The sequence below is a fragment of the Ciona intestinalis genome, unplaced genomic scaffold, assembly GCF_000224145.3.
Source record: "Ciona intestinalis unplaced genomic scaffold, KH HT000074.2, whole genome shotgun sequence".
NCBI lineage: Eukaryota > Metazoa > Chordata > Ascidiacea > Phlebobranchia > Cionidae > Ciona > Ciona intestinalis.
Window position 1 is genome coordinate 255,167 of NW_004190396.2, and position 20,316 is coordinate 275,482.

The 20,316-nt window shown below is 36.1% G+C and overlaps 3 protein-coding genes and 2 long non-coding RNA genes across 10 annotated transcripts; 4 read left to right on the plus strand and 1 right to left on the minus strand.

Annotated features, from left to right (window-relative positions):
* The first annotated feature begins 561 nt into the window (after window positions 1-561).
* zf(c2h2)-138 (zinc finger protein ZF(C2H2)-138) lies at window positions 562-1,678 on the plus strand. Its single transcript, NM_001128908.1, is given in 1 exon segment — window positions 562-1,678. A coding segment is annotated over 1 exon segment (723 nt). The 5' UTR covers window positions 562-605; the 3' UTR covers window positions 1,329-1,678.
* A 1,264-nt stretch (window positions 1,679-2,942) lies between these two features.
* LOC100179333 (coiled-coil domain-containing protein 87-like) lies at window positions 2,943-14,957 on the minus strand. 2 transcript variants are annotated; one of them, XM_026838304.1, is made up of 24 exons: window positions 14,450-14,957; window positions 13,728-13,901; window positions 13,305-13,415; window positions 12,840-12,979; window positions 12,377-12,485; window positions 12,068-12,199; window positions 11,651-11,778; window positions 11,317-11,380; window positions 10,714-10,828; window positions 10,275-10,413; window positions 9,892-10,024; window positions 9,376-9,505; window positions 8,620-8,750; window positions 8,068-8,193; window positions 7,491-7,634; window positions 7,162-7,262; window positions 6,306-6,418; window positions 6,201-6,246; window positions 5,660-5,937; window positions 5,270-5,327; window positions 4,706-4,898; window positions 4,079-4,193; window positions 3,663-3,831; window positions 2,943-3,410 (listed from the first exon to the last, which is right to left on the minus strand). In XM_026838304.1, exons 1-24 carry the CDS (start codon window positions 14,645-14,647, stop codon window positions 3,251-3,253), a joined length of 3,207 nt encoding a protein of 1,068 aa, XP_026694105.1. In that variant the 5' UTR covers window positions 14,648-14,957; the 3' UTR covers window positions 2,943-3,250. The 2 variants fall into 2 exon arrangements, with proteins under 2 accessions (XP_026694105.1, XP_009861277.2); XM_009862975.3 differs by lacking the exons at window positions 5,270-5,327; window positions 5,660-5,937 and having other exon boundaries at window positions 14,450-14,947.
* LOC113474997 lies at window positions 3,336-4,922 on the plus strand. Its single transcript, XR_003396722.1, has 4 exons — window positions 3,336-3,417; window positions 3,487-3,563; window positions 4,070-4,230; window positions 4,778-4,922. It is a non-coding gene; the product is annotated as an uncharacterized LOC113474997 (long non-coding RNA).
* On the plus strand, window positions 7,551-9,470 carry LOC113475000. The gene is made up of 4 exons (XR_003396727.1): window positions 7,551-7,637; window positions 8,625-8,757; window positions 9,175-9,265; window positions 9,379-9,470. It is a non-coding gene; the product is annotated as an uncharacterized LOC113475000 (long non-coding RNA).
* LOC100185641 (acyl-CoA desaturase-like) lies at window positions 12,406-20,131 on the plus strand. Of its 5 annotated transcripts, none has more exons than XM_026838311.1 (8): window positions 12,406-12,494; window positions 15,731-15,831; window positions 16,766-16,900; window positions 17,603-17,733; window positions 18,052-18,257; window positions 18,373-18,419; window positions 18,720-18,902; window positions 19,434-20,131. In XM_026838311.1, the coding sequence occupies exons 3-8, from the start codon at window positions 16,771-16,773 to the stop codon at window positions 19,625-19,627; spliced, it is 891 nt and encodes a 296-aa protein (XP_026694112.1). In that variant the 5' UTR covers window positions 12,406-12,494; window positions 15,731-15,831; window positions 16,766-16,770; the 3' UTR covers window positions 19,628-20,131. The 5 variants fall into 5 exon arrangements, with proteins under 5 accessions (XP_026694112.1, XP_026694111.1, XP_018670960.1 ...); XM_026838310.1 differs by lacking the exon at window positions 12,406-12,494 and adding an exon at window positions 13,358-13,420; XM_018815415.2 differs by lacking the exon at window positions 12,406-12,494 and adding an exon at window positions 15,158-15,523.
* The last annotated feature ends 185 nt before the right edge of the window (window positions 20,132-20,316 follow it).

Sequence of the window (20,316 nt, forward strand, 5' to 3'; positions counted from 1 at the left end):
ATTTTTGACACGAACGCCCGACTTTTTCCCCAAAAAAAAAGACAGGTATCAGTGAAGCCTTTCAGTTTTCGTTTTTTTAGTGATGCACGACCATAAAATTTGGACACTTTACCAATTACAATACGTAGATTCGATTTATGAAAAAAAAATAATTAGATATATATACACAGGATTGTAGAAGTTGTAAATCCGGTTGTAATAGATTTTACCCGCGTTTGTCACCCAAGCTACCAAATCTTGTTATAAAGCGTATTACTGACTAAAGGCCCAGTCTAGGCGCACTTGGGATAGAAAAGGTTAATCAAGCTACGATCTAACCTTTTTATTTTTTCATCGGGTGTTCGTAATTATCAGGCAACGAAATCGATTGAGTAGCGAGCATTGCTGTGCTGCAATTTGAACATTTTGCGCTCAATTGTTATGTCATATGTCTTCATAGGCACCTAACTTTTTGAGTTATATGAAATATTTCCATCAGTGTTATTGCTGGCTGGAGTTATTATTCATATTGTACATATTTTCTTTCAGATTACTTAGGTCTTGAGTATTAGATTGCATGAGCTATCTTAACCTTCTTTGGTTTGATTTGTATTTAGTAGATCTTGATGTATTTTCAATACATACCTAAGGATTTTGAAATAACTCCAACAGTTAGGGGTAAAGTGAAACTGTACAGAATGTCAAAAGTCACTTCAGTGTCAAAGAAATCCAGTGCAAAAGCTGAAGAGAAGGATAATTGCTGCAAATACTGTGACAAAGTATTTCGTTTTCCTTCAAAGCTTGTTATTCACTTGAGGACACATACTGGAGAAAAACCCTTTCAATGCTACATTTGTGACAAATCATTTACTACAAATAATAGCTTAGAATGTCACCAAAGAATCCACACTGGTGGAAAGCCATACAAATGCGACATTTGTGATGAACCATTTACTAAAAATTATAGCTTAAAATGCCACCGAAGAATACACACCCGTGAGCAGCGATACACATGCAATATTTGTGACAAACCATTTACTAGAAATGGTAGTTTAATATATCACCAAAGAATTCACACCGGTGAGAAGCGATACACATGTAATATTTGTGACAAACCATTTACTAGAAATGATAGTTTAAGTCGTCACCAAAGAATTCACACTGGTGAGAAGCCATACAAATGCGACATTTGTAAAAAACTATTTACCACTAATGGTAACTTGAGCAGCCACCAAAAAGTCCACACTGGTAAGGAGCCATACAAATGCGACATTTGTGACAAATTGTTTTCTTCAAATTGTAACTTAAGGCGTCATCAAAGAACTCACACTGATGAGAAGCCATGTTAATGCAAAACTAGTATAAAAACTTTTAGAAATCGAGGAAATGTAAACAGCAGTAAAAGATGTATTTACCCGAAACCAACGACAAGAATATACTGAAGTTTTACCAGTTAAATTCATTCTGTACTTTTCTAACCACTACCTTACCTTATTTACTGTCAAATTTCCCTGTGATGTTGTGGTGACATTTTTTGTTACAAGGCTACTCATTATGTTGTTAAACTTTCAATATTTGTTTTGTTAATTTAAAGTGAAGTTGGTTCAATTTATTGTTTGTGTTGCCTGATAGCACAAAACACTGGGTTCTATTGTGTTCATGACCATGTACTTTATAAAAACCTACTTTACAATCTAAATCTTTGTTTTAATCCAATGCCAGTTTTTAACTTACTAAATTACACAAAAGGACAGGATTTTACCGATTATCGGCAAGAGCAAAAAAATGGCCGATATTATCAGCGCTAAGTAACCAAACGGCCAGCAACGTGTGTACGTAAGAATTAATGCAGAGCGCTACCTTGTTCATAAACGTTAACTCATTCGTATACCTACTTCAACTCGTTAGTAACAATCTAACGTATTAAACTCGGTCAAAGCTACAGTAATTTACAAAATATCGGCACGCTAATCAAAATCATACAAAACACGTGGCTTACGTTCAAACGCTGCTTGATAAAGAGAAGACGCGTTTTATGAATTCCAGTGTGGCAAGATGCAGAAATCATATAAAAAATGATATTATTAACAGAAGTTTTTACGGTGGATAATAAGCGAGCTACATTGCCGCTCACTTAGTATTACTATATTTTCTCCTATGTTCCAACTACGATATGTAAATACGATATTTTAAGCGCACGTCCTCCAGACAAACCTGCGCGGGAGAGATTTTAAGTGCGTGAGTTAGCACTTCTATTATTAATTTTATTGGGGATGATGACGTACCCGCTCGCACCCCCAGTGTCCGCCGTTGTTTTTTAGTTATATGTGATATTTCCGTTAGTGTTTTGGCCACCTGTAGTTATTATTAATATTGTAAACGTTTTCTTTCAGATTACTTAGGTCTTTGAAATTTGTTGTGTTTTATAATGTGTAAAGTTAAGTGTATGCCCAGGATCACACGCTGACAATGATAGCAACATCGAGCCTCGAACCTGTAATAACTTCATTCCAACAATTGGTGTACCTAAGATATGTATACTGTGCCATTAATAGCATTACAAGTTCCTCCAAAAAATGAATAACCAAACAAAGTAACCGTAAATATATTACACATATATTAAATTAAGGGCGAAAGAGTAGCATAAGTGTTGGAAATAGCAAAGCTTGTTATTCACTTGAGAACATATACTAGAGAAAAACCATTTCAATGCGATATTTGTGAAACCATTTACTAAAAAAAAATAGCTTAGAATGTCACCAAAGAATCCACACTGGTGAAGTGCCGTACAAATGCAACATTTATGAAAAATCGTTTTCTGATAGTAGTAGCTTTCACCAAAGAGTCCACACTAGTGAGCATAAAAATCTTAAATATCGAGAAAATAAAAACAGCAGTAAAATACGCATTTACCTGAAACTATCAACCGGCACATACCTAAGTTTTGCAAAAAAACACAGTGTATACATACTTCGTCTTTATTTTAAAGTTAAGCGAACACTTGGGCATTTTAACTGTAGGGTTAGTTCGTACTGAGAAATATCTGCACTGAACACAGCTAGGTGTAGATATTTCTTTGTTTTTTTTAAGCAAACTATGATGTAGTGTAAACGTCACTTAAAAAACAAACATAGAAATGTCCACGCTGAACACCAGTGGGTGTCAATATGTCTTTGTTTGTCCTTTATACAAAAAAAGGTAGTCTTACAATAGCATTATTTGCAATGTATATTCTTTATTTATTTCAGTTAAACATAAATTAATGGAAACATCAGTTTTGTGAATCTGGACACCTTTGGTTTAGTTGAGGTATTGTAACTTGTGGGTTAAAATAATTATCTGAAGCAAAACATGCAAGTTGTTCATGCTGTCCGTTGTTGCTAAGGGCGTGACATCTACGTTCTTGTTGCAACCAGTATAACATCTCAACCCTGGAGGGTAAGTGGTGTTAACATAATATTTATTGTAAAGGTCAAATCTAACATAGCTGTCTGGCACTGGGGTTAGGTAGTTGCATTGTAACCTGGATACTGTTTGATGCTAATGGATGTACGTGTCTCTCGAGTAAGACACCACACTAATGGGTACGAATGCTTGCAATATATTATTTAAATGAAGTTTGCCATTTACACTTATAGCAGATATATGTATAAAGTAGCAGGAAAACATTCGTTTTCACTTACTTATCATATTCCATTTTATCCATATAAGGCCTTCCTTTAAATGAGACAACATCGGTAAATCTTTTTTCAATGTTATGTAACAAAGGGTATATGATGTCGTCCACGTTTTGTAGTTTCTTGTAAAGTTTTGATCTTTGTTTTGCTTCTTTCAGTCGGTTTACTGAAGAACCTGTTAAAATAATTATATGAATATGTATGATGTGTATGAAGCTGCTATGTATGAAAGTAAATTTTGTATCCTCGATTAATGAAGCAACGACAGTCGTTATAACACGGGTGTTCTGTTTCATACACCTTGTGCTCGCTTATGAGTCTGTTGTGGAAAACTTGTGTCTGCTAAGAGTTTAAAGCTTGCCACTGTAACCAAACGGACAACTTAAATTTATTTCAACTTTTTTTTCAACCAGATCTCTTACCTTTTTGTAGCAGTCTCTTTGGATCTGAAGCTTCTCTTTCAAACAATTCCAACTCGTGTAAAAGTTTCTCCCGTTTCAAAATAAATTCACAAACTTTTTCCCAAGCTGCGACGCTCTGTGAGGACAAATTGTTTGCAGTGGTTAAGCATTAGGTGAGTGGTGTAAGTGAGTTTATTGATTATGAATAGTGAATGCAAATTATTTATCCTCGCATGGCGGGGCATTGACAGTTGTATAACATGGGTGTACGGTTTCATACACCTGGTGCGCACTTACGAGTTACCACGTATGTAACTTGTTTATCCTCGCATGGCGGGGCAACGACAGTCGGTATAACACAGGTGTTCTGTTTCATACACCTCGTGCCTGCTTACAAGTTACCACGTATGTAATTTATTTATCCTTGCATGGCGGGGCAACGACAGTCGTTATAACACGGGTGTTCTGTTTCATACACCTAGTGCGCACTTAGGAGTTACCACGTATGTAACTTGTTTATCCTCGCATGGCGGGGCAGCGACAGCCGGTATTACACGGGTGTTCATACACTTCATGACCGCTTGTATGTAACTTTGTTGGGGATTTTTTAAAATCCCAAACCCTTATTCATTTCCTTTAAATACCTACCTCACTGAGGCGAGCATTGAACCCATCACCCCCATACTTCATGGCAATATTAACCCTTTCATCCCTGGTTAGTTGTAACTTCTTCCACACAATTTCAAATCTTCGCTGGTATGTTCCGGTCTGTTGCACATGTGATGTCATCGTCGTGGATGGGAAGGTTAGGCCGCTAGATGGCGATGGAGCAATGTTGGATCTGGGGGTATAATGGTATATACAGGTTGGTGTTATTTATCAATGGGGGTTATATTTCACGTATGTTAGGTCCTACAGCAAAGCATGCCATGGGACCTGGGATTTAGGCCAAAGTTGGTCTATTACCCCAACATTGTAAGTACCTATAGGTTAGTGTTTTCACGTTGTAGTTTAGCCATGGTATACTTCTATCTTTAAACTGATGCAAACTTTCTGCAGACTAACCACACAAATATTGCTGTTACCAGGCAGAGTAAAATATATTACATATAAAATTCTTCCATTATAGAAACATTAATTTTAATGCTCATATAAACGTTGGTATAATAAGGGTTCAGGTCAAAGTTGGCCCAACACCTTATTATTAATTACTTTTCATAAATCTTCACATAATCAATGCTACTCTTCAGTTTCACCCTTGGCTTCTCAACTGAACATAAAATAAACTTTGGTAAACTTAAAAATGTCTGATTTGTAATTGTTTGATTACTAAACCCAAATAAGTCACTCGCGTACTACCTGAAAGACCTTTATGTACTATAAGTGGTATGCCTATCATAGGTTGAGAAGTGAGAACCACTGTTCTATTTAACACACATGGTTGCATTGTATAACTTCTGTGTAGACTTGAAAATAAGTCACTCACATACCAGCTGGAAGACCTTTATGCACCACAAGTGGTATGCTGATCTAGTGTGTCTCTTATAGTATTTACTTTATCTAAAAATAGATAAATAAAATTATGTTTTAGAATAATGTAACCTTCACTATCCTGTTCTCTAAACTGTTCCGAATCTTTCCCAATTCCTGAAGTCAAATTGCTCGAAAATAAACTTTCGTCTGTGCTGTTCCCACTGTCCCATAAAAATCTTATATTCCTCGCTCGGCTTGTTTCGTTACCACTAGCTGTCTCCACATAACTCGACATTTCGCTAAATAACGAGTCATGCTTCTCGTCATATTCTGCTGACATCACACTGGCTATTGTGACCGGATAACTTTCATTGTTTTCTTCTTTCTGCCTCATAAACCTTGCAAAACTGAGATAAAAAGTTATTGTTTAAACTTTAAAATAATATATTTTACATTTTTTAGAAAAATTTAAAATTTATTTTTTAGTTATAAAAACAGTAGATTTTCTATTCACTTTTAATCAATATCTTTTAAATTAAAAATTAGTTTTTTTTAAGGCTGATAGCTATTGCAGTATCTTGCTCTAAAATACACACAACCACAATGGTAGCTCCACTGGAATAACAAACACGGTTAGGTAACAATGTGTTTTTATAATAAACAAACAAACCTTTGTTCTATAGATCCTTCATCCATTGTTACATCATCTTCATTATCTGTGATGTTATAATCAAAATCAAAACATTTATTATGATGTCATAATCAATTCACCCACCTAGTTCAGGGAGTTTCCCTAACCCCCCCAAAATAACAGAATTCACGTTCCATAACCCACGTTCGTAATGTTCCTTACTGGCTTGTATCTTCTCCACTTTCATCTCGTACTCTCTGTATAGATGTCATATAAAGTAAAATAACCAATATTATTACATATATACTGATGTAAAAACCATAACGCATGTATATACTAATAACACAAAGGCAATTTCAAATTTATAATGCATATACAAAAAAAATGCCCCGCCAAAAGACACACACGCTCACAGTGATAGCAGCAACGAGCCTCGGACCCTATAACCTATGGTCTGGAGGTGCCTTAACTACTGTACCACTAAACACATACAAACTTTCTTCCAAGCTAAAAGCTCATACACCATGTGTGTCTGGTGCATAAGAAGTCACAAATATAAAACTTGACAGTGAGCATGAGGTGTATGGGTACATTATGTGTGTCTGGTGTATATGAAGACACCTATGTTATAACTGAACAGTGAGCATGAGATGTTTGAATACACCATGTGTGTCTGGTGTATAAGAAGACACCCATGTTATAACTTGACAGTAAGCATGAGGTGTATGAATATACCATGTGTGTCTGGTGTATAAGAAGACACCCATGTTATAACCCGACAGTAAGCATGAGGTGTATGAATACACCATGTATGTCTGGTGTATAAGAAGACACCCATGTTATAACTCAACAGTGAGCATGATGTGTATGAATACACCATGTGTATCTGGTTTATAAGAACACACCCATGTTATAACTCGACAGTGAGCATGAGGTGTATGAATACACCATGTGTGTCTGGTGTATAAAGTCATCCATATTACAACACATACAAACTTACTTTTGAGCTTTAACCCTCGCACTGTTGGAACTCATCCCCGCCACTGACTCCGAGGCTTCTGAGTCGTAAAAATGGAAGATTGCTCCAAGAAAGTCTGAATCCTGGAAAATGAGGCGAATTTTGTTTAAAACTAAAAAAATCTAAAAGTCAACAAAAAATAATCATAAATAAAAATACAAAAAAAACAAAAAAACAAACTTTCAGGATTTCTAAACATAACAAACTAGTTAAAGATACAATTTAAAAACATCGCAAAAGTCATCAAAAATAGAGCCTAAAAAAATAACCTCTAAAAAATTGTATTCTATAATATAATGTTATATTCTTACTTGTGTTGAAAGATACTTTAAATAATCATCTGTGTTGATTGTGGATTTCCACCAGGCTAACCATGAAGCATACTCACGGGATGTTTTGTGATTTGTTCCGTGAGAAGCAACAGAATCCGTGAGTTGATGATATTTCCAATCACCCTGGTGAGAGGGCATGTTTTTTGTTAAGTAATTGGTCAACTGTGGGAATATTTTGTTCCATTGTTGTAATTTAGTAAGTAGAGTACAAGGTTCAAGGCTCACTGAAGTTATAATGCATAGGATCCAATCCCCTAGTGGTTTTATCACCCTAAAATATCTGCAGAGCCAGATTTCGTTTGTTCAAATAGTAGTTCTTCTTGCATAACTAAATAGTTTAGATTATAATTAAAAAGATAGAATGAACATGCGAATATTTTGTTTTTAAAAGTGTAAAATAATTAAGAATTTTAATTTCTATAAAACAAAATCTGCAAACACGATTGGAAAAAAAATGTTCTTATATTTCATTTACAATAAGATTGCTATCTGAATTTAAATACAGAAAATGAAATGACCTAAATACTTTGTGAATAAATAATAAATTACCCCCCACCTCTCCTTCCCAATGCGGTTGAGTTTGCGCCATTTTTAACATGGGGTTGATAGGTTGGTGTTGGTTGTTGTTGGTGTGTTTCATTCGTATCTTGCTCATGTCGACCTCTTTAACTGGTGTCACTACCTGTAGTTGTTGGGTTGATTGTTGTTCAAAACCATCGCCCACAAAGTTATATTGGGTTGTTGTATGTCATACGGAAAAAAAAACTGTGTGTGTTTTAACGGCAATTCCTTCACCACAGTTTTACTTATGGGTTGTCAACCATAAAGAAAAACAATTAACCACAAAATTGTTCGTTTAGTTATATACACAAAACTGTAGTGTGTGGCATTCGGGCAACACACTTATTGACAATTGCTCCAACCCAGTGGTCACTTATAGATTGTTTAAATTGTCAACCATACAACAAAAAAACACCCACAAAGTTACATAGGTGGTAACACCTAAGCAGGCACGAGGTATATAAAACAGAACACCTGTGTTAAAACGACTGTCGTTGCCCCGCCATGCGAGAATTAATACATTCAATTCTAACCATACAAAACTAACCACAGCGTCATTATTAAACATAAGATGGTCATCAGGAACCGTTTTCATTATTTCACCGTAAACCTCCGTTAATTCTTCACCATGGAATAAATTAGAGTCGAGTTCCTTCACTATACTTGGGGAGATTTCACCTGCAAGGTAAAACAGGTTATAAGTTGGTGTCATACTATAAACTTGTATAAAAAGGGTATTATAAAACGATAATGGGCCAACTCTGGCCTAAATCTTAGGTCTCATGACGTGCATTATGTTTAAGTAGTCGTGTAAATTGTAGTTTATAAATTGGGTCACCAAATATTGCTATTAATTCAAGCTTAATATTTGAGCTGTACTTTTAAAATGACAAGTGCTAGATCTAGACCACTGGATCTGAAGGTCATTACAAAAGTTAAGAAGCATTTGTATAAAATAAAAACCCAAACTACCCCTAACAACTATCTATGCCACCTATGTTGTTATCTATCGAGGTCTCTGTGCATTAGAAGTATTAAGCTTATACCCACTTACCAGTTAAACCATTATCTATGCCCCATATGTTATATATCTATGTATAAGAAACATAAACCAACATGGAGGACCTCAATCAATGGACGAATTATGTCAGAGGTAACAACAAATCATTGAGTGGAGTAAGATGGCCAGTGAGGTAAGATGGGATAAATGGGATAAGATGGTTATTGGGTTGTTTGGAACACAAGTGTAACTACACCAGTTAAACCACTATATCTATGCATAATCCACTATCTATATACTCACCAGTTAGATCATTATACAACGGACCGCATGTTGTCAATGTAATAGTCGGTAGCTCAACTTTATCTGATACTTGTTCATTGGATGTTCTAACAATAGTGGGGCTTCCGTCAACAGGGTTGCTTAGGCCAGGCTGGGGAAACATGAGGTTACTTTGTATATTAAAGTAAATATAGGTGCTCAGTCTTATTGGAGTTTTGCTATTATTATCTAACCTTTTATATTTTAAGGTAAGATAAATAAAATTACATTGTACATGAGTGCGCTGAGTGGTAGTAGAAATTCTAAATAACTTTTCAGGTGTAGTAAAGAGTTGGCCCATTAGACACAGACTTTTGATTCTATTACAATAACAGACTGACACTGCCATTTAGGCAATATATATATATATACAAATATATAATCTTTTTTTATACAATATGTTGGACTTGATTTTTGTCTGTTATGTTTTCATAGCACCAGATCCTAACATACTTTGCTAATTAATCGACCAATTAAACTCCCAATAAATTAACGGACCAGTTTGACTTCTTTAATTGATGGTTGTTGATATTTAGGTGGTGGTGGCGCCACCTCGTGGTCAAACTCAGCTTTGACAAAACTGTTTTCTTCTTTTTTTAAACTTCTCATTTTTTCGTCGTCAATTTCTCTCCTATGAATGGATGTAACTTATTTATCCTGGCATGACGGGGCAACGACAGTCGTTATAACACCGGTGTTCTGTTTCATACACTTTGCTCCAACTCTTAAAGTTGTAGGTGTACAGTAGGTGGCAACACCCGGGGTAATGGGACCTCTGACATAAATTTAAATCCCAAAGTTTGCCACGCTGTAGGAGATTTCAGTATAAAAAATCTGGCTGGGCATTACTAGAATACCAAAGTTGTTAATTGATCCATCACCTTGTAATAGCTTGTATAAGAGCGGGTACATTGGTCCCATCATCGAGGTCTGTTGTTTCTTCTTTCATTTGTTTCCTCATCATAATCATGAGGTCTTCACGTGGGGAGGGGAGAATTGGGAGGTGGGAGTCGGATATTCCTGGTGAAGCAATATCTTGGAGTAACATTTTATTCTCGCATGGCGAGGCAGTAACTTTATGGGTAATTATTGTGAAGCTAATTATTGTAAAAAGTTTCTGTATGGCTGACAATGTGGACAACTGGTTGGTGACCACTGGGTTGCAATTAATCTTGAAGTCTCTTGCCCAAGGACACATACACCTACAACACTTAACAGTAATTACTGTCCAAATTGTCAGCCATTTATGAAATATATATAAAAAAGAGTTAGCTTTATACTTATCAAAATCCCTAGCATATTTTATATAAGTAACTTTACCTTTATAGTTAGTCCTGGGTGCGCTGGAAGCTCGTACGGTTGATTTAACTTGGATTGGTGTTTTCATTGTTGCACGTGATTCAATGCGTGACTGGGGGTGTGGGGTGGGGGAAGCCTGTGGAAAAGTATTAAAATCACTATTATTTTTCTATATTATCTTTTAAAACATTTTTTGTCCCGGTGCCGTGGCATAGTGGCTAGCGGGCATGCCTGTAACCCAGAGGTAATGGGTTCAAGACTTAACGCTGCTCCTATTTTGGATGCATTTGTCCTTGGGCAAGACACTTAACCGCAATTGCTCCAACCCAGTGGTCACTAATGGGTTGTCCAAATTATCAGCCACACGTAAAAAAACAACAAAATAAAATAAGAACCCAAAAAGTGACATACATGGTAACTCGTAAGCTGGCGGAGGGTGTTAAACCCGTGTGATAACAACTGTTGTTTTCCGGCCACGCGAGGATAAGGGAAGTTACATTCATTCATGTGCCGCATTTTTTTTTATGGTTAAAATAAAGCAGGAACAGGTGACAAATATAAAACTGTTTCAGCTGGATGTTTACCCAGTTCACACCAGTTTTATCGTTTGTTATTTCCACTCACATTTTCAACTTGTTCATCAGTCCAGTTTGTAGCAAGCTGAGGTTCAGAATCCCATTTACGAACTCTGGAACGTATAATCATGGTTAATTGGTTGTACCATTACCCAAGGACCAAGGGATGTTTGAGTGACTGTTTTATTCTCACATGGTGGGGCAACATGGGTAACTTTGTCGGTAATTATTGTGAAGATAATTATTGTAAAAAGTTTCTGTATGGCTGACAACTTGAACCCATTAGCGGTTAAGAAAAATGCCGTTAAGTATCCAAGAACGCAAACGTCCATCAGTAGAACTTATGCCAAGAGCTAAGGCCAAAGTGGTAATCTAATATTCACCTCTTAATCCCCCCATCTTCTTCCATGCCCTCATCTCCCTCATCTTGATCATCAACATCCGATTCCAACATCTCGTCATCCGAGTAGAATCGCTTGACAGGGATCAACCGTTGGAGGGAGCTATATGTCTGTGGGTTAGGAAGGTTTAGAGGAGTAGTTGCATGGAGTCATTGGGGTGTATATGGTAGTATGTTGGGGTAAGGTTAGAGGTGCCTGGGGTGAAATGTCGCCCCAACTTTTGAAATGGCTGGTTTTATATCTTTAAGCACCCTAGTTTTAACTGCGGGTCTAGAAAGAACACCTTTGCTGTTGAGGGAATAGACCTACATCCCAGGTCTCAGGTGTGGCTCAGGGAAGACCCACCCTTATAGAATACAGTTATATACTTCAATATATTATTCACTTGATTTAACTTACTTTTCTAAAGTCGATCGCCGGCATTTGGTTTTTCATATCTTTGATTTCTATGCCCATGTTGAAGAGATGTTCTTTCTCTATCTTCGGACGACTTTTCCGCATGAGCGCACGAAACGAAAGACTGCTGGGGAGCTGAGGTAAAAATGGGAAAATTTTTGTAAAAACTTCCGAAAATAAATAAAAAAAATTATTTTTAGCATTAAGCCTCAAACCGGTAAACTCTGTGCTAGATGCTCCTAAGGACACACATGCCCACAATAGAATTATTGTTTAGCCATGTATCCCACATATTGTACCCCCAATACTCACAGTAGTTACAGCAGGAGCATCCATATCCACCTTAGCAAGCTGGTGTTTATGTTTGAATGATTTCTTGATGTCGGCCACGATGTGACGGCGAATGGCAAGAATATTCATGCTGTAGAAGGTAAGTGTTATATATTATGTGGGGGTTCTGTGTGGTTGTATTCTATGTTGGGAGATTTTTAAAGTCTGGCTCACCATGAAATCTAAGATTCAGGCCAGAGTTGGCCCAGTGTTCATTTTCAATAATAACTATGGTAAGGATTTGGCTAACTCTGACAAATATCTCAGGTCTCATTGTAAGACTTGCGAAGGGTCTTCACCCACACTGTATATTGAATATCTGGAGCCATATTGTATATAGGTGAGGGCACTGAGGCATGCTATGGGACCAGCAATGTGATTTAGGCTAAAGTTGGCCCATTACCAAAGTAATATACCATATTACAGTGGTGACAGTTATGCTTACTATTTCCCTGCATCGACTGCGATTTGTCCCCTGATCCTTGAAACATTCGCTGCCTCGCTAAACACTCCACGCGCGTTGAGAACTTTAAGGTGGCCGCAGTAATACAGGAAGAGTTGCTCGCATACAGTTACTATGTGGACCTGGGGTGGGGTAAGTTACAACTAAAATATCAACAGAGAAATAACTGTAGGCAAAGTTTTCACATAGGGTTTATTGGTACCACAAGCGGACCTCTGGTAATGGCCTTGTTTGTTTTAGAGGTAGATTAATGCAAGGCTAAATACATGGTGGCGGCAATGAGCTTTAACATATATAAAGGCAGGGGCTTTTCTCTTAGCAGAATGCTAATAAACAAGTATTAAAGCAATGTCAATAAGTTTTACCATTGTCCCAAGCTAACATGATATGAGATATACCTATACCATATATAAAGAGCATGATGGATTTATAATAAATAAGTTTTACCATTATCCTCCTTTGTAACTCCCTATTCTGCCAATCCATGAGGAAAGGATCAGGAACTTGTTTACGAAGGGCCGTCCAAACTACATTTGCTTCACCCAAGATTATCGCAGCCTGTGGTGAGAGGTTGTTGTGTTGTGTTGTGTGTGTAATATATTAGAAGACATTGCAGATTATTATAGGACAAGGGTACAATCGGTACATATGTGTAAAATAGATGGATATAAAATGCTTGATAACATTGTTTTATTAGTGGATTAGACACACACGCGATTCTGCTTATAACCTTGTAAGAAACCACCCTACAATCCCTAAAAGATTAAACCAAAAAACTGGGTTATTTTTTGTGTGGCTAAGGAAAAAAAGTGTATATAACTTCTATTTTTAAAACTACAAAATAACGTTTTGTTTTTATAAACAACTTACAAGACTCTCTTGATCTTCTGTTGATATAAAATCCCAATGCGGCCGGGGGTGAACCCTCTTCCTTATATGGGAGGATAAGCTCGCAAACGACTTTGGGGGGCTCTGGATGCTTTCGTTTATAGGGGTTAAAGGTCGCTCGTCAGGAGTCACGGGGTCAGAGGTTGTGAGGTCAACCTGAAAGGTCATTCGTTTAATAATGTGAATATGTATTGAAAAGACACTGAAAATGAATTAATGCAACTTTTTTCTCTCATGGAAGTATACCTACAAAGTTGTGTGTGCTAAATACTAAACAGTGTATGTAACCAAATAGCTGTCATTGCTCCACCATGCAAGGATAAATAAATAACATACGTGGTAACTTGTAAGCAGGCACGAAGTGTATGAAACAGAACACTCGTGTTATAACGACTGTTGCTGCCTGCCATGCGAGGATAAATAAGTTACATACGTGGTAACTTGTAAGCTGGCACGAGGTGTATGAAACAGAACATCCGTGTTATATCAAATGTCGTTGCCCGCCATGTGAGGATAAATAGGTTACATACGTGGTAACTTGTAAGCGCGCACGAGGTGTATGAAACAGAACATCCGTGTTATAACAAATGTCGTTGCCTGCCATGCGAGGTTAAATAAGTTATATTGATTCATTCATGCACGTAGATAGCACTACATCAATCCATGTATGCAGTTAGATAAACATAACTACATAATATCCCCACCTCAGATTTCCTCAGTGACAATGAGCTGAGGTTGGATAATTTAACTTTGCAATCTTGGTTCAAAGTATCCGGTATTCGCTCCAAGTTGTAAATATCTTGCAGTTTATGTTTTCTATGAATTGATGACTTCATAATGGACTGCATTGTTTCATCAACAGGGGGATTGTGAATTTTAGTTGTCAGTTGTTTTGCTGTCATTGTAAATTAAGTAAAATGTAAGCACCTTTGGGTTCTAAAATTAAAAAGCAGAATACCGTGCATGCTATAATAATATGCTAAGTGGTCACAACATTGTATATGAACATTCTATTCTATATGGGTGAGGCCTCACAGTGAGGCACGCCGTGGGACTTTGGGTTTAAGCCAGGGTTGGCTCAGTAAAAGCTTTTAGTTTTATTACTATAACAGGCGATACATAATGTCTTTTTAAAACAAAAACAGTCAAACCAAAGCTAAATTAATCATAGTTTGTAAATTGTTTTAAAAATACTATAATATCTGTGAAAAATAGCTGAAAACTGCTATAAAATCGTCTATATTTGTCAAAAACAAGACCTTTTTTTCTTAAAATTATTTCGTTGCTATGTGAAGCTTTTATTTTCGTTGTAGCGAAAATGGGGGACTCACCCAAAGCCGAAACTCTCGAATAGAAATCTTGAATCACGTCAATACCAAAATGCAAAATTATATTTTATTACTAATATATATGCTAAATTTTACGCATTAATCAGAGTAAAATGACTGGAAAATTTTGGTTTAAGCTCAATTTTTTTAACATATGGTATCGTTAATTCTTGTTTTTAAATACACTTCATATTTCAAAACTATATCAGCAAATATAGCAGTTCAAAGTTACTGTGGTAAAAATATGACCACATTTTAATATCGTCAATATATTTCTGATTAAAATGTCAGCTCGGTTTTAAATCACCATACGATATTGTTTTGTTTCGTGGTAAATACATATTTGTTGTTGCTTCGCAGCGTGTACCGTATGTATTGTTTACATACGCGCCAGCTGTAATAAATCCCACGAAAAGATGGTAAATATTAAAGGATTACATTAACTATACGGTAATACACCATATTTCATTTGGTTTTTTTAAAGTTAACTAGAAACATGGTCACAAAACGCAAATTATATGTGTTGTAGTTTAATATGGCATTGTTATTTTGTGTTATTCGGCTAGCAGTGCCTTATCCGGTACAGCATCCGGTTAAACTGTGGGCAACAGTCGTATTTATAAACTGCATTCGTTACACTGTGTTTTTGTATTGCAGTGTTTGTCTGGATATTGACAGAGACAGTCTAGCGCATATCAAAGTACAACACACTAATATTCCAGGAAAACCACATGCAAAGTTCTGCATCAAGTTAAAAGGTAATAATATATGTTTTTATTATTATATATATATGGTATTATGGATTTTGTATATTAGGGGTGTTTTGTTTTATTGGTAAATACCTTATTAATTAGCTTAACATACTGTTTGTTGTTTATACACCTGGTATACTGTTTGTTGTTTATACACCTGGTATACTGTTTGTTGTTTATACACCTGATATACTGTTTGTTGTTTATACACCTGGTATACTGTTTGTTGTTTATACACCTGGTATACTGTTTGTTGTTTATACACCTGGTATACTGTTTGGTTGTTTATACACCTGGTATACTGTTTGTTGTTTATACACCTGGTATACTGTTTGTTGTTTATACACCTGGTATACTGTTTGTTGTTTATACACCTGGTATACTGTTTGTTGTTTATACACCTGGTATACTGTTTGTTGTTTATACACCTGGTATACTGTTTGTTGTTTATACACCTGGTATACTGTTTGTTGTTTATACACCTGGTATACTGTTTGTTGTTTATACACCTGATATACTGTTTGTTGTTTATACACCTGGTATACTGTTTGTTGTTTATACACCTGGTATACTGTTTGTTGTTTATACACCTGGTATACTGTTTGTTGTTTATACACCTGATATACTGTTTGTTGTTTATACACCCGGTATACTGTTTGTTGTTTATACACCTGGTATACTGTTTGTTGTTTATACACCTGGTATACTGTTTGTTGTTTATACACCCGGTATACTGTTTGTTGTTTATACACCTGGTATACTGTTTGTTGTTTATACACCTGATATACTGTTTGTTGTTTATACACCTGGTATACATGTTTGTTGTTTATACACACTGGTATACTGTTTGTTGTTTATACACACTGGTATACTGTTTGTTGTTTATACAAATTGTTAAAATACAGTTACACTCCTAAAAAACTCGTTATTTTAATTCCAGACACAATGAGAGCTGTTTCATCTTTCTTGCACCAAATACAGTGGTTTAACTTCGCTATATTATTCAGTGTTGTATGTTGTGGCTTGTATGGATTCACGCTGGTGTTTCAAGTAAAACTGCTCACTTTAATATGGAGTAAGGGAGGATGTGTAATCATATGTAACAGCTTATTTATTTTCTAATACACAATTACATAACATACATATTAATTTAATTTTTTAAATAACATATGAAGAAAAAATTATTTAAAATAACAAAAAAGGGCAATTAGCAGAAAAACGATTTTCGTTAAAACACGCCAAGGGTAAAAACTATTTAAAGTTTAAATTAAAATCATTGTTTCTAAACACATAATACAGTATTAATTAACTAATATTCAGCTGTAATTATCTAAATTAAATTATCACAATATTGTTTACAATCAATTAAATCATACTGGCAGGAAATTGTGACATGACAATACCTGTTATTAATGATTATGATGTAATAAACACAGCTATGACTCATAACATGATGTATTAGTTTGTCAACGACTGTCATTTTGCTGCCAATTACCTTCTCTTTGTTGTTTTAATTAATTTAATCTTTGCGGTCGAATTCAAAGAGATAAATGGAACCAACCCAGTGAACATTAATGGGTTGTCAAAATTGTGGGCATATAAAAACAAGTAATAAATAAAAAGTAATACAAACAATCACCCATAAACAGGGGTGCATGAAACAAAATAATGTAAGTGTAATAACAAATGTTGTTTTATAGCCATGCGAGCATAAACCAAGTTAAGTACATTCAATTTAAGTTATAATAATATACATTAATACCACCCTTCATTACAGCATTTGTGTGTGCATTCATTAGTGGTCTTGGTGTAACAGCAGGTGTACACAGATATTGGTGTCATAGATCGTATAAAGCAACATTTTCACTTAGAGCTTTGCTATGCTTCCTGCAAACACTGGCGATACAGGTGAGTGTTGATTAGTCTCTGATTATGTATTATGGTGTTTGGTGTACACCTCATGCTAACTGCAAAGTGATAGCACTTCCGCCCTGATCCAGAGGTTCAATGCTCGTTGCTGCTACATTTTGGGTGTTTGTCCTTTGGCAAGACACTTAATGGAAATTACTGCAATCCAGTGGTCACTAATGAGTTTGTATAAATATTCACCAACAAAGTTACATACGTGGTAACTTCACCAACAAAGTTACATACGTGGTAACTTCACCAACAAAGTTACATACGTGGTACTTTCATTCATCCAATGATGCTAAACTGCTTCCACAGAACAGTATATTAAACTGGGCCACGAACCACAGGGTTCATCACAAGTTCTCGGAGACGGACGCCGACCCACATAACGCCAACAGGGGCTTTGTGTTCAGTCATATTGGCTGGATTGTAATGAAGGAACATCCATCTGTGGATGAGAAACGTAATATAATGGATGTGAGTGACTTACTGGAGGACAAGGTGGTCGCTTTCCAACATAGGTGGGTGGGTGGTGTAACTTTGTGGGTGTAAATTAGGTAATGTTGTTTATAATTGCAAGGTTAGAAAAACTTAATATTAGTTTTTTACAACCAAATTACACGTTGTTTATTTCAGATATTACGGGATCCTTGTTCTTCTTATTGGGGTAATGTTTCCAACACGTAAGTTCTTTTGTGTTTTAGAATGAAGGATAAGACCCGATAACTTTAGGCCATTCCGGATGTTGTGTCTTTGGGCAAGATACTTGGTTACCCAGTGATCACTAATGGGTTGTAGCACCCTGGGTGTTGGGGTAATGGGCCAACTTTGTCCTTAATTCCAAATATCCTTGTATGTCATGCTGTAGGACCTCACCCAGGTAGAATAGAACAGATTTGCGAAATCAGCTGATTTAGTTTTCTACATTGGGCTGAATGAATGCTTACAGTATTCAATATTCATAAATAATCCATGTTTTTCAGTTGTTCCTGTTCTGTTCTGGGGCGAAAGTTTCACGTTTGCTTTTTTCCTTAACATGAGCCGATACTGTGTATTGTTAAATAGTGTTTCTATGATAAATAGCGTCGCCCATATATGGGGGTATAGACCTTATGATGACACAATCGGACCAGCCGAGAATTCAATATGTGCGTTTGCAGCAATGGGTAAGTGGGCACTGGCGTAGAGTACGGCATCTGCCAATTTAGGAATTCACTTTGCAAAACGCAATTTCAAAACTCTACGCCAATGTAAGTGGGATATTATTAATTTTGCTTAAAGGTAGTCATTATATTGTAAGGTCTTCGTGTAAAACCCGAGATTTAGGCCAGAGTTGGCCCATTTCTTTAACACCAAGACTCTCTTTATAGTTGAAATTCTACTCATCCAAAACCATTGGCCACTCCTGGCACTTAACAGAACGTAAGATGTTTAAAGTATGAAATAAGTGGGGGCTTCTCTATATTTAACAAAGCATATTTTAAAGACTACTTTTAACAGCTGTCCCGCCCTGTCATTGGTTTAAATCTTGTCATATAGACTATATAATAATAATAACTTTTATGTAAAAATGTATGTAAAAAATATTTAAAATGAAAAAAGTGTATAAATTCCCACTGTATACTAAACACAAATGTTATGGAAATCCTGCAACTGAAATAAATGGGCATATTATATATGAAAGTACCTATATTCAGGTGAAGGCTACCACAACTACCACCATGTTTTCCCCCACGATTACCGAACCAGTGAGCTTGGTATGAAACTAAACATCACCGCTTCCTTTATTGACATGATGGAAAAGTTGGGGTTGGCTTACGACCTTCGGACCATGAGTAACGAAGTTATAACTGAGAGGAAACGAAAGAATCTACTCAGGAAAGAGCAATGAGTGGGTGTGGTATTGTTTGCTGTTATTTCATGCAATATTATATTTAAATGATGGAAAACTGAAGCACTCTGTATTTTAAAGCGTTGAACACATAAACTTATTTCTTGATCATTTTGGGGTAGATTTAACCTATGTCTTGCCCAAGGACATATACTACTACAATGGTAGCAACGCCAGCTTCAAACTAATATCCTGGCTAAAGGCAGACATGCTAACAGCTGTGCCACATCGCCAGATGAATTAGAATGTTTTTAACCCGACAGTGAGCTTGAGGTGTAATTACACCATTTCCATTTAATGTATATGATGTTCTCATGTATTTGCTTTTTAACTGCTAAACTTTGTCAATATGCAAATGCTTGTGCAATACTGCTTAGTACTTATAGTGTGTTGTTTATATTTAAATGTTCCTACTGTTACATCTGTAACAATGCCTGTGTCTGTACCTGTTTATAATGCATTGTTACTTTATGCTGCGCATTAATACACAGTCTTCCAACAAAACTATTCACAGAAATGGACAGATATGGCTTTAGTTTGGGCAAAAGTCAATCTAGTATTATATTAAAGTATTTTACATAAGGATGTAGTTTGTATAACCTGAATGACGGGATAATGAATGTAACATATTTATCTTCGCGTCGCCGGAAAACAACAGTCGTTATCACACGGGTTTAACAGCTCGTGCA

Excerpts from the sequence above, each read along its gene's own strand:
- LOC100185641 (XM_002126644.5), top strand. The coding sequence starts at position 15,609 with ATGGCATTGTTATTTTGTGTTATTCGGCTAGCAGTGCCTTATCCGGTA. Across the intron at positions 16,901-17,602 it reads ACTGCTCACTTTAATATGGA|CATTTGTGTGTGCATTCATT; the intron begins GTAAGGGAGGAT and ends CCTTCATTACAG. Across the intron at positions 18,420-18,719 it reads TGGGGTAATGTTTCCAACAC|TTGTTCCTGTTCTGTTCTGG; the intron begins GTAAGTTCTTTT and ends CATGTTTTTCAG.
- LOC100179333 (XM_026838304.1), bottom strand. The coding sequence starts at position 14,647 with ATGACAGCAAAACAACTGACAACTAAAATTCACAATCCCCCTGTTGAT. Across the intron at positions 12,980-13,304 it reads AGTTACAAAGGAGGATAATG|GTCCACATAGTAACTGTATG; the intron begins GTAAAACTTATT and ends ACCCCACCCCAG. Across the intron at positions 3,832-4,078 it reads AAAGAGACTGCTACAAAAAG|GTTCTTCAGTAAACCGACTG; the intron begins GTAAGAGATCTG and ends TTATTTTAACAG.